At 56.2% G+C, this 13248-nt stretch overlaps 2 protein-coding genes across 3 annotated transcripts in view; one reads left to right on the plus strand and one right to left on the minus strand.

Moving 5' to 3' along the window:
* Window positions 1-1156: 1156 nt before the first annotated feature.
* On the plus strand, window positions 1157-3897 carry LOC121072240. The gene is made up of 3 exons (XM_040561673.1): window positions 1157-1514; window positions 2372-3445; window positions 3718-3897. Exons 2-3 carry the CDS (start codon window positions 2438-2440, stop codon window positions 3895-3897), a joined length of 1188 nt encoding a protein of 395 aa, XP_040417607.1. The 5' UTR covers window positions 1157-1514; window positions 2372-2437.
* Window positions 3898-4683: 786 nt separating this feature from the next.
* SLC4A3 (solute carrier family 4 member 3) overlaps window positions 4684-13248 on the minus strand; it is a 34846-nt gene continuing 26281 nt past the window's right edge. For both annotated transcript variants that reach the window (XM_040561667.1, XM_040561666.1), the window contains exons 16-23: window positions 12039-12233; window positions 11691-11897; window positions 10862-10951; window positions 9107-9273; window positions 8450-8703; window positions 7967-8136; window positions 7348-7521; window positions 4684-6589 (exon numbers count right to left, since the gene is read on the minus strand). In XM_040561667.1, coding sequence (XP_040417601.1) covers window positions 6512-6589; window positions 7348-7521; window positions 7967-8136; window positions 8450-8703; window positions 9107-9273; window positions 10862-10951; window positions 11691-11897; window positions 12039-12233 — 1335 coding nt within the window. In that variant the 3' untranslated portion in view covers window positions 4684-6511. The remainder of the gene's footprint in view (window positions 6590-7347; window positions 7522-7966; window positions 8137-8449; window positions 8704-9106; window positions 9274-10861; window positions 10952-11690; window positions 11898-12038; window positions 12234-13248) is intronic.

Raw genomic sequence — 13248 nt, forward strand, 5'->3', positions numbered from 1 at the left:
TCCCTGCTCCAGAGGAATGTGATTAAGGCCACCTGGAGAGGCTCTCACAGGGCGACATCCAGCACTGCGGCACCTGCTTCCCCTGAGAGCACGAGTGTGAGCAGGGCAGCAGGAGATGTGCCCCCCTGCAAGGGGGGGCAGCTCAGGGCGGGCATCCTTTGTCCATCCTGGGCACCCATCTCACTGCAGCCGCTGATGGCAGCACACCCATCTCTGCCTTTGTGTACCGCAGAGCTCAGGACCAGTGTGGCTGCACCCTTGTTTGTTTGACTGTGGAGGAAAGAGCCCTCCAGTGCTGCCCCTTCTCCACAGGTGAGAAACGCAGGACGCCTTCTGCATTGTCGGTCTGGGTGCAGGAACAGAGAGCTGGAGCAGAGGGCAGATATTGGGAATGGCCACCCCACTGTTACTGGTGCCTTGGCCCCTGGGGCATCTTCCCTGGCTGCATCTCTGAGCAGCTTCCTGGGGCCAGCATTAGTTGTGACTCTCCTGGCCCCACGTGTGCTGTGTTGTGCTGGACAGACCAAATCCGTAAGCAGGAATCTCCAGCTTCCCCCGCAGACAGGGGTCCTGCCCTTCCCGTGCTTGCCCTGTCTGAGGGTCCCTACCACACCTCTCGTTGTGCTGGTGCAGGTCTGCCTGGGGCCAAAGCATACTCACTTGTGGCTTCTACAGCTGGGTCATGAGAAATGCAGCCCTGGCGGCGAGATCATGGAATAAAGGAGCTGCGCTGCGCAAGGCTGTAATTACAGTCGGAACATGCGGGGATGAGGCCAGCCAAGCACATCCACCTAATTTCCTCTCCTATTAAGCCTGCCCTGCTTTTGTTTGACCCAGGCCCAGCCTTGCTGCTAATGGCGTGTTGCTGCGGAGGTCACAGCTGGCTCTGTAACAGCCTTGCAGACTCTGCTTAACTGCGCGTGTGAGCAGGGCTCTGCTCGCAGATACCATTACTGCGGGGTTCGTGCTTCAGAAAGTGTGTCAGCCAGCTGCCGTGCAGCGGTTTCACAGGCGAGGCCATTCTACCAGGCACGAGCGGCTCTGTCTTTGTCTCCGGCTGCGCGATGAACCCAGGCAGGCAAGCAGGGAGGTTACGTGGTGTCATGTCATCACCCCTGGCAGCCGCTGAGGTCTGCTGGTAGCCTGCGCTCAGGACATTTCCTCTTCCTGATCTCTCCTGTGCGGCCTCAGCCTGCAAAATCAGTCCTGGTTCCCCTCCCTGCGTGCTCCCTGGCATGCCGGCTCCATCCTCCTCCTCCCAGGCTGGGACGAGAGCCTGCCGCAGGTCCCCCCTCGGCCAAGACCATGTGAGGGAGAGGGGCTGGAGGCAGCAGCATCCCTCCCCTGCAGCCACGGGGCAATGCCCGCGGGGACAGCAGCCAGCTCTGGGGAAGGCCGGGGACAGGTCCAAGCCTGCCGTTCCCATGGGGAGGCAGGTTTGTGGCCGTGCCCACGAGGGCAGGTGCCTCCTGGCTCAGCCCTTTCTCCTCTCCTCGGAGCCTGTCCTGGGGCTGGTGAGTCCATTTTTCTGGTGGATGGAGGGCAGAAAGGGGGCAGAGCGGGGGGCTGGCACTGTGACAGGGATGTGTGGGGTCCAAGTGAACTGTGATATGCTTTTTGTGGTTTTTTCAATTTACATTTATGAAGTTTGAGGGACTGGGAAGCAGACACAACAGCCCAGGCAAGGACCTACAGAGATACAGGGGGAAGGGGAAACTTTGCCAGTGGCATTGGCCCCCAGCTTTGCCATGGGGCTGGTCTTGACCAGCAATTTCCCAACAGCACGGCCGTGTGATGGTGCCAATGTTATCTCCTAACAGAGATGTGTCAGCCCCTCCTGGCTGCGGAGAGTAAAAATAGCTGGAGAAGAGAGCTCAAGCGTATTGAACCCAGCTGGCAGAAACAGAAACCCAAATAGTTTGCCTAAACACACAAGGGTTTAAAATAATTCAGGTGATAATTTTGGGAGTGGACTTCCTATTTTTAGGATTTCTCCAGACAGACAAGGGTGGGCGCTAACTTCTGTAAAGATAAACCTCTCAGACAGCAGAGGTGGGAGAAGCTGGCAGTCAGAGTGCGGCCCTGGTCCGGCAGCACCAAGCCCCTGCCAGGGAGCAGGACACTTGCACATCCCAGCGCATCCCCCAGGGCTGGGCCGGGGCAGTCCCTTGGCTCCTCTCCTGCACTACACGGGCATTCGGTGGTGTGGCAAAATAACCCTACTGGTTATGGCAGCACCCAGCAGCCTCCTGCGCTGGTCCTGCGAAGTGGGGGTACCCCCCGAGCTCACCCCTTGCAGCTCCTGCGTGTCCTTCCACCCCACCCCATCCCCATGAGCCTCCTCCCCACCCACCTGCTGTCTCTTCCCCAGCAGAGCAATCCGCGGGGCTCAGGACCACGCAGGTGAGCTCCGATCCCAGCTGCCTCCCCTCTGCCCATGGAGGCCCTCTACGCTGCCCTGGAAGGCGAGATTGACACCTTCGTGGGGCACGTGCAGCAGTGCCGGCAGGACTTCGACCTGCGCACCCTGTACGATGTGCTGCTGCTGGTGCTGCCGCGGAGCCCCTCGGGGCAGGTGGAAAGCTGGGAGCACCTGGAGAGGCTCGCCGAGCGCCAGCCCGGCTCGCCGAGCCCTGACGTAGCTGGCTACGTGGGCTGGCTGGCCTCCTACCTGCAGCACCTGCGGGCGCTGAAGGAGAGGTTTGACGCCAGGGTGGTGTTCCCGCTGTGCGAGAACTTGTACGTGCACGAGGACTCGTGCCCCTCGGCCTCCATCCCGCGCCTGGCCACGCACCTCTTCGCCCGCCGCCGGAGCTGGGCGCTGCTGCTGCGGGGGGGACCTGTCCATGAGCAGACCTTCAGCCCCCGCAGCCTGCACGACCTGCACGGCTTCACCAACACAGGGCCTGTCGTGCAGGTCTTGAGGCTGGTGCCTGACATTTTTCACCAGAGCTTGGCCACAGCAGAGCTCGCCCGGCGCTGGGTCCGTGTCCACCAGAGCCGGTACAGCCTCTCCCCGCCACTGGCTCCAGGCTCTGTGCAGCCCCCGCCTTGCAGCAGGACCCCCCAGCCACCCAGCCCTGCTGGCTTGACACAATTTTGGGGAGCGGGGAGCAGTGCCGGGGTGCTGCGAGCCCAGCTGCAGGAGAGCCAGGAGGAGCTGCTGGCCCTGCTGCCCCGCGCGCAGCGGGCGGCCGCCCTGCGTGCCCAGATCCGCGGTGTCACCCGGCGCATCCGCGCCCTGCGCCTGCAGCAGCAGTGCGAGGGGATGGGGATGGCGATGGAGCCCCAGGATGTGGGACCCGGGGGCTGCCCGCGCCATGCTGCCCTGCTGGAGGAGCTGCAGAAGCGCCTGGAGCTGGAGGAGTACCACCGCAGCATCCTGGAGGCCGACTGGCTGCTGGAGCTGGAGGTCAGGCCCATCCTCGTCCGCAGGATCGACGCGGTAAGCGGTGCGGGCTGTCTCTGCAGGCACTCCTTGTCCCAGGGTGACAGCAGGGGCACTGCCACGTGCAGGGGCTTGGGGAGATGCACAGAAAGGGCTGGACATCCATCTGGGGGGAGGAAGGACCTCTGCAGAGCTGAGGAAGGCGGCGGGGAGCATGCAGGTGGAGCAGCCTGCAGGCAGAGCTCATGAATGCTCCTGTCCAGGCTGCATCTGACCACGCTGCACATGCTGTAGCTGGGCACTCATACTGCCTTCCTCCTCTTCTGCAGGTTCAGCAGCGCTGCTGGGACCTGGAGAGGGTGCTGCGGGGCCAGGCGCTGGCTGTCCCGCTGCGGGGCCCGCCCAGGAGCAGGACAGCCACCACCCCTGCGCCTGGGCAAGCTCAGCCCTCTGCCATGAGCCCCACGCCAGCGGCCAAACCCAGCCCCAGCAAGAACCAGCGACCCTGACTGCGGGAAGTGGGGGCCACCTCCTGCCCCCCAGAGCAGCACCAGCACCTGCCCCAGGCTGAGCGTGGCTGGAGGACGTCTGACCCAGTGCTGCACGGGCCGTGGCTTCCCTGCGGCAGGAGCAGCCAGCAGCTCGGGGAGATGCGGAATAGTGCTGGGTCAGGCCTGTCTGTCTGCCTGGTTTGGCTCCCGTCTGAGAAGAAAACGTGGAGGGAACGTGTATTTATTGAGATGTTTCCTCTGAACTCAACCCGTGACCCCACCGTTCAGCATGTGCCTACAGGCTGGGTAAAGAAACAGGCACGTGCGCGGCTGAGCGTGCAGGCACACGCACATACAGATACACACAGGCACGAGTGCACATTCCTGGTTAAATACGGGGCTCTTGACCGCTGTTTCCAGCGGCCAGCATGAGGTCTCCAACTCCGCCAGCTTGGTTTCCAGCAGTAACCAGCCCACTTGGTGACGGTGGAGAGCCTGCCCCTGTGCGGGTGGTGGTTTGATACCCCCTGCTCCAGCCAGGCTTGTTCCCTCACTGCCTGCTGTTGCAGGCAAGAAACAATTTTTTTGTTGGGGAATTTTGATCAATTTTATCTATCCCCAGTTACCAAACTTTTAGTTACTGATTCTGGTGGTAAAGAAAAATGACAAATAAACAAATGGTTAGGGAAAAGACGCCCCTGCTTCCTGCTCTCCAGCCCCTTGCCCCTCTTTGCTCGGTCCCAACCCACCCCTGACATTACACCCTGCAGAGCTGCCCAGTTCATTTGGGAACAGAGCCAGACGTGGTTCCTGTGAAGAGTTTATTGGTGTAGCTGTTTCCACTACAGTCAGAGGAGTCACAACACGCAGCGACGACAGGCCTCCTACACTACACAGGGAGGACAGGACACACACGGCCACAGACACACGGAGACGCTCGTCTCTCCGCCCCGGGCCCTGCGGTGGGCCAGGCTGCGGGGCAGGAGCCTGCTGCTGGAAGGGTTTCCCTCTCTGGCAGGTATTTCTGCAGCCTCCTGGGGAGATGTGGGACCCTCCCGGCAGCGACACACCCACCTTCTCCTGCAGGAGCCATGCTGATAAACAGGAACCAGGGCAGTGGCTTATCCCAAATTTGATGGCCAGTCAATGTTGGAGGGAGAGGCTGGGCTGCCCATCTCCTTGGGCACTACCCTCAGAGCCGCCCACGTGCCAGAGCTACTGGCTGCAGCCAAGGTGGCCGCTACGTCTGCCTTGGCCCCAGGCAGCAAGGGCACTATCAGTGGTGTCTAAGGCAGCTCTGAATGGAGGCTGGTGGTCCAGGGGACCCCAGGAGACTTCCCTGCCAAGAGGAAAGGTGGTCAGAGCTGCCCGGAGGTGACCAGCGGGGCGAGTGCTGGGCGTACTGAATGCTGCTCCTTCCCGGTCAGCGGGGACCCCTGGAGACGACAAGTCACCCCAGTATGTGAGCAGAAATGGGGCCGTGGGGTTCAGTGACTTCACTGCAGGGCTGCAGGGAGCCAGCCCTTGTGGATCACTGCGCAGGGAAAAACAGGGGAACCACACGACTGTTTTATGCTCCAGCACTAAATCTCTTGTATAGCTTCTTAAATGTGGTTTGTGCTCAAGGACAGGGAGCTGGGGATCTGGAACTGGGACATAAACCTGTGAGGAATTTTTACTCAGACCCCTGTAACCCTTTTAAATGTACAGAATGGCACAGGAGTCCTTAGTCCCTGCAACAGGGCACACACCCAAGGCAGCCTGAAGGGTACCTGCTCATCTCCTCCCAGTGCTGTTTTCCTTTTGGGAAGAGTGTTGGGAAAGTTAGGAGGAAATGATCAGCCTCCCGCATGCCAAACATGAGTGGAAACGAGTCCTGTGGGAGGGTGACCGGGCAGATGAAGGCCTAGAGGACAGGGCCTGCAGAGCACCCCTCATCTGCAAGACGTCAGGGCCCAGAAAGTGCCTGTCCCACCGGTGCGGGGGGAGCTGTGCTGGCCGGAGAAGAGCACTGGTCCCTCCTCACCTGTGTACTGGGGCACACACTGAGGGGTTGGTGGCAGAGCCTCCCAGGGAACCCCAGGCTCAGGAGGGTGCGTGGGATGGCAGTTTGGCTGTGAAGGCAGAGGGAGCAGGAGGAAGGCATCTGCCCCGCTGAGCATGGAGTCTGCTCTCATTGCCCAGCCTGCGAGGAGCCCGCTGGCCATCCACCGGCCTGTCCCTGTGACTGCTCGATGGTGCGTGGTGCTGTGACACCCAAGCTTCGTGGTAGTGGAGTGGGACACAGTGGTACCAGCTGGCATGGCTCCCCTTCACCGCCTGCAGACTGAACACAGGCTGCCTCCAGCAGGGACAGGGCAGCCCCCTGACGCACGGGCACTCTGGAACCACACTGCTTCAGGATGTGAGAGGCATCTCTCGGCCCACCAGGTCCGAAAAGAGAGAGACTCACAGCTTCTGCTGAGCGAGTGATGGGGCAGCAGGAGCCAGGGCTGCCTCCTGCGGGGCTATGGAACAGCCATTCGTTGGTCCAGGCAAGACTGCATGGCTCACGGCAAGTCTCCAGTTAGTCCTCGGGAGCGACAAGCAGGCGTGAGCAGCTGTCCCGTGAGTGGGGACGGCAGGCCCCAGCTCACACAGGCATGTGCAGCTCGTTGTACTCATCCCGGCCGTCCTCGTCAAAGTTTGGTTCCGCATCCTCTGAGTCCAACTGGGGAGAGACAGAGACAGGGCTTTGAGGGCCACAGCAGCCCCCAGCACGGGGCACACCTGGTGCTGAGGGAACAGCGTGCAGCGAGCCAGGCAGTTCTCTTCTCTGGGAAGAGCAAAGCTCTCGCTTCTTTCCCTCCCAAAAGGCCTGTCTTTTCTAACCTTCATGCCCACCCATGCTTCCCCAGCCCAATGCTATAAGCATTTTATTCTGACAGTGCCCGATCACTGGGGCTTTGGTCCAGCACAGAAGCTCCTGCCTCCTGCCCTGCCAGCAACACCCAGGCACGCAGCACTTCTGGGTGCTGCTCCAGGCCTCTCACCAAAGGGAACTCAGGAGTTTGACAGCACTCAAGGAGCTGCCAGCACCTAAGGTGCTGGCTCTGTGGTAAAGTGCTCCTCTGCCAAGCAGCTGCAGGCTCTGGTGTGTTGCTGGGCTGTCCCTGCTGCTGCCTCAGTGGGGAAACAGGGTGTCTCCTTGATGAAGTAGCCACAAATGAGGAGGAGAATGGAAAAGAAAGCCCTTACTGTGTGGCAGGATCCTCTGTTTCCTTACCATAGGCTGCCCATCCATCCCATGTTCCATTCCCAGGGCTACAAGCTCTGAGGAAGCCACCTAACTGCTGTTGAACAAAGACCACCAGACAACAGCAGGGAAAGGCAAAGCTTTGCTGGCCAAGGATCTCCAAGCTAGCCAAGGATCTCCTCAACCCCACAACAGTGTTGCAAGCAAGAGTGCAGGGACAGTTATCTGCTTACAGCTTTGAGCTCCCTGTCATGGAAGAAGCGGGGCAGCACGAAGCGTCGCAACGGCACTGTCATGATCAGGACGAAGGGGAAGGCCAGGGACGCCACTGTCGATTTCACCACCCAAAGCAGCACAATGCAGGCCAGTTGGATGCAGGTGAAGAGATTCATTCTCCAGGTCTTTACCTAGGGAGGTAAATCCAGTCTGAGAACACATTATCCTCCCGCACAGGTTAACAAAGGCCCAACTGGCCAAACATAACCCTTTTGCATAGCATGCTGTGCTGTGCATTCTACCTGTTTGTACACTACAGCAAGGCAGAACCCTGTAGCACGTCAGCATCCATGCAGCCTAGCAGCATATCCGTCAGTGTAGTGCCTCTACAGCCATTCAAGCAATGCCTTACCCCTGTGAACACTCTGTCCATCCAATATCCTGGCAACACACTTCTGTGTGCAATCTGTCAGCACACTATCCTAGCATTGTATCACCTCCATGTGCATCCTGCACTACCTCTGGACACAACTTTGCAGCACACCACCCCTCGGGGGTCACCAAACTAAGCATCACTAGCATCCTCTCTCACCTGCCTCTTCTTTCTCTGCTCTCCTGCGGCCTGCCTTCACTCACCTTAACAACGTAGATGTGGTCAGGGTGGTGCTTGGATGGCATGAAGATCAGGAGCAGTCGCTCGTAGAGCTGGATGCCGGTGAGGGACGTAACCCCCATGTAGAGGAAGATGCCGAAGAGCACAGCCAGCGGGATCTGCCGCAGCATGTTCCCCATCACAATGGACAGGCCTGCAGAGACAGAGCTCAGGGCATGGCTCATCTCAGGCCAGCCCCTGCACACTCAGCCCTCTCCCGCCTCCTCTTTATCTGTCCTGGGGTGCAAGGGTTCAGAGGGGTCTGGCTGGAGGGGTTGTGAAGAAGGGCTGATCATGGGGGGTTACCCAAGGTTTCCAGAGGGGAGCTGGTGTGACGGTAGGCAGGGGCAATCCTGCAGCAAGTGGGCAAAGTGCAAGCTGGTCTGTGGGGCAGGGACACAGCCAGGGTAAGATCTGAGTGGCCAGCCCTGACCCGCCCTCACTCCTTCCCCCAAGCAGAGGCTCACCGACGAGGGCAGCAATAAGCACTCCTGTCACACGCTGCTCCTTCACCTCCTCAATCTTGGGCTTCTCCCCTGGTGCAATGGCCTTGCTCATGACCGTCAGGGCATTGACGTGGGTGACGGAGCGCACCGTTGCTGCGGTCAGCCAGGGCAGCCCAAAGAGGGCACAGAGCCCCCCCATAGTGCCAATGAGCAACAGGTCCAGGTGGAAGCCAGAGCCTTTCAGCAGCTTCCTCTCCTTTTTGCTCACAATCAGCCTGGGAGGAAAGAGAGTTTGTGTCAGCCAGGCACAACTTACGTACATCACAGGAAGTGTCCAGTGCCCATGGACAGCATCGCAGCTGGGGACAATGATCATTCCCTGAACAGGGCACACGTGGGGACAACAAGGAGATGGCCAGGAGATGGCAGATGCCAACCTCAGATTAGAGGTTTTGTCCTGTGCTTGTCTGAGGCAGGTCTCCACCACACTGCATCCCAGGAGGAGAGCCACGAGACAATGGAAGAACCCAAGAAGGTGTGGTCTGAAATGGGCAGGGTCCTGCCCTTGCTATCCCACCGGGATGTGAGGTACACCCCCACACCAATGGCACAGCACCCATCCCAGCCCTGCCTGCCTGGAGGTGAGCGATGGTTGGTGTTGGCAGGGGAGGTACTCACGTAGTGATCTGTGTCTCCATGAAGATAAGGATGAAGACCAGGAGGGCAGGGATGGCAGAGGCAAACATCATCCACAACGGAAAGGTCCCACTGCTGCCCATGGGGTGAATGAACCAACCACGCTTGTGAGGAGATGTGACTGACAGGCCAGACGGGACATTCAGCTTCTGGTGGTGTAGGCGCAAAACCGAGCAGTTATTCATCAATACACACATGCCAACAGCTTCACACTGGTCTAGCCTTGATCCTCCCGGACTCCCTGGTCTGAAGCTTCAGATTATAAGACAGCAACCCTGACCCAAGCTGGACTTTCTCATGGATAATCCCCTTCAGTGTAAAATATCCCATGTCCCCTGTTTCAAACAAGGGCCTCATTTCCTCTTTCAGCTACAGGAATTCACTTGGTTTTTGTCCAAAAGATCAACATCTTCCCTCAAGAACCTCGCCCCCATGTCAGGGCTTGCAGACCATGTTTAAAATGCTCCTTGACCTCTGCTTGGAGCAACCAAGTGCCCTGAACTGGTCACTCTTCTCTGAGGCAGTTTTCCAGACACTAAGCCTTTTCTGAGACATTTTTCAATATTGTTTTTGCACTGTGGACCCCAGAACTAGACACATTCTCTGGAAATGTCCTCACTCTTATCATGTTCAGTGGGAATATCATGTTTGTGCTCTCAGAGACCACACAGACTCCTATTTGTACATGGCCCCAGCCCTGCGTTCACTAGCATTTGAAGTCTTGGCTCTGCCCTGCTTTACAGCAGTTCTTGCTATCTGTCAGCATGAACACTGCAGTGAGAGTTTATGATTTGCATTTATGTTAATCAGCATAAGTATGAATAATATTTCTGGAATGCTTGTACTTGAGCTAAGCTGTGCAACTAAGTACTGTTTTCTCAGAAAGCCATGTACATATGCTGAGTTGATAGTGAAATGATAACGCTTCTGATATTAATTGTAGAAGTGTAGAACGGTATGAAAGGGATGTAACAAAGTGTATGATTTTACTAACATCTGATAAAACCAGATTTTACATTGAGATTTAAATGAAAAAGAATGCATTTGGAATCCATTAAGCCTTGGGCTGTCTTGATAGAGAGCTTGCATGCTGAACAGGAATTACCTTTCACCCTCTCCCTAGCATTAGTTGACAGAAATACCAAAACAAAAGGATAAAACTATGCATCTATTAAAAAGGGAGAAAAAAAGGAAACCAGAGAGATGGGTATGTTTGATAATACTTAAGTTTGTGCATAAACTAGGAAAGAGACCCCTGTGTTTGAGATAAAATGATCAAAACACTTAGTAGCCTATAGTCAAGGAGAGCATACACATGGAAGTACTAAAAACTTGATGAAGTATACCACTGAAAACACTCTATATGCCACCCCTTTTAGTGTGAATAAATTGTTTTTGTCTTGTTGAACGAAAATAAGTTTTTAGAGTTACAAACATGGGATTAACTGCACTGGTTCCCTCTGATCTTCTAAAACCTCCCCTACTAACCGCAGGAATATCAGAGGGGTATCAGGGGCACTCTGGTCCCTGTAGCTCTGGTCTCTGTCTCAGCAAGACCCTTGGAGCTTCCTTTCAGCGTGGGAGTAAGGACAAGGGGAGCGTCTCTGTTTGCTTTGCGCTGTTATGACTAACAAGGCAGGAAATATAAATCCCCAGTTGCACAAGAGCATGCTACGGTGTGGCACGGATCGCTGGCTGTGCTGAAGGAGGGGCTCCGAGGGCAACGCTGGCACCTACCTGCGTGTACGTGTCTGTGATGGTGTAATCCACCAGCACCATGACCAGGATTGAGATGGGGATCCCAAAGTCTCCGATGATCCGCCGAGCCTGCAGAACAAACACTCTCAGTGGCAAAGAGCACAGGCCGGCTCCTTATACCCACCTTGCTAGGGGGAACTCAGGGCAAAGCCAAGGGCCTGACGGGGCCAAGCGCTACTGCAAACCTGAGCACTGCTAACGAGCAGGATAAGGAGCCCAGCCCTGGCCCATTGGGCTGTGCATCCCACTGCCCATATAACACCCAGTCATCCAGCCATTCTGAAGTGATTCACTCAGCTAATTGCTCCAAGTGGCCTATTCTGATGGTGCTCCAGGTATTACACAGATGCCTTGTGTGCACAGATGTGAAAAGGGAAAAAATTGTAAGTTTTCTCTTACATTCTAGTTTAACAGACTTGTATCCAGCCAAAGGAGCTTTCCCTAGGCCCAGGGGACTTTTCAGAAAAGCTCACTGGAGCAGAACAGCACAGATACCATCAACAGCCAGCTCTCACCCACAGCCTAGGTCAGGGTACCATCCCTTCTGCATGGTATTTAAAGGACTGTTGGTGTTTCTTTGTCGGATGTCCCCTAATAGCACCAGCATCACATGGAGTAAAGCAACACTCCAGGGTGCAGTTGTGATCATATAGGGCTGGATAAGACACAAAGGGGACAGAGTACTGTGGTCATGTTCATTCGAACTTTCAACAAGCAAACACCGTGAAGAACAAAAGGCTGCAGCAAGAAGCATTATTTGTTTGGCACGTCCCTTATCCCTAACGTCTGGGTCCCACAAACCTCTCACCTTTCCTCCTAAGAAACGGCTGTTCTTGAACTTGCGCATGAAGAAGGCAATGAAGAAGGTGCCCAGCATGAGGATAAGGGAGAGAAGAGCAGTGTTGGGCTGCATCCTGATTCCCAGTGACATCGCATCCGCAGAAAGCATGCTGGCATTCAGGCTGCTCTGCACGTTCGGTGGGTAAAACTTCAGCAGAGGATGTTCTGCAAACACCTGGGCAGGTGAGAGAAGCAGCAGGCACTGTCACAACAAGAAGGGGCAGGGGACACTGTCGCTGTTGGGGACAGGCATGTAGAAGGTGCTCGAATGGGGGCCTGAGAGACATGGCAGCCCATCTCCCCAGGGAAGGTTCACCTTGTACAGTTTGTAGAAGGTCTCGTAGATGAAGATGAGGGAGATGAGGAAAGCAAAGATTTCCTGGGTGAAGGGTGAGATGTAGCGCACCAAGAAGCTTCCCTCAGCTGCCACGATAATGAAGATGAAGACGATGAGCCACAAACCAATCCAGACTCTGCCTGTCAGATACTCAATGCCTTGTGTCTGGCAGAACTGAAATGGAAAGGGCAACGAGTTACTCACACCTCCTCAGGCCGCCTCCCTCATCTCCTCCCCATTAAGATCACAGACTCTCCTGGAAAAAGGCATCCTCATCTCCACAGGCAACCAACACAGAGACCGCGAATTCAAGGCTGGAATCACAGGTAAAGCTGCAGACCTTTCATTAACACCAGCCAGGTCACCCCAAGCAGGTGTACAGAGGTACACCTTTGTACACCATGACTGGGCAAAGCAAAACCAGTCAATGGAAAGTGAGGTTACAGAACAGAAGAGAAATCCCCACTGCGCAAGGGCATCACCAGCTCCAAACTCTTGACACCCCAAGCTGAAAACCTAGCTGTAGGAAAAAACATGCTTTATACACCCTGACATGTCAGCAGCCAGAAAAAAAGAAGGATTAAACCCACTGTTTGGAGGTAAGGTGACACAAGGATGCTTTAACAGTGAAGAGATCAAGCTACTTGAGAAAAAAAAAACATGTCCATCCTGTCTGGCCAAGGTATCACTGCATGCACCCTTGGGCTCATCCTCAGAGGCAGAAGTAACATGCATGGGACTTCCAAAATGGGTGACACACTGAATGTTTTTGGGTTCCTATACAAGGAAATCTGGGTACGGATAACAGTTGTGAAACTGTCTTCAAAGGAAGCCTCAAGAACAAGGAAGTACTGTGGAGCAGTATTTTAGGAAGCAGCTACAAGTGCCCACTGGGCTGCAGCACAGGGCTGGGGGACAATGCCTCCCTTCCAGTCAGCAGGTAAAGGAGTGCTGTCACCATTGTCACACCTCAACAGGGTCAGCCCATGGGACACAGCAACAGGAGACAGAAATCCCAGCAGTGTGACCTGGAAAGGGTCAGCATAGATAAGGCCAGCCCCAGCTGAACCGAGGACAGCCTGGTAGGAAGCAGGGTGTCCACAGTAACACAGTCCCTTGGGAGAGCTGAGAAATGCTGGCTGCCCTCTGTAGCGCATGGGCAGAGCGAATGGGTGCCAAGCGTGGACAC

Source organism: Cygnus olor, chromosome 6 (assembly GCF_009769625.2).
Source record: "Cygnus olor isolate bCygOlo1 chromosome 6, bCygOlo1.pri.v2, whole genome shotgun sequence".
Taxonomy (NCBI): domain Eukaryota; kingdom Metazoa; phylum Chordata; class Aves; order Anseriformes; family Anatidae; genus Cygnus; species Cygnus olor.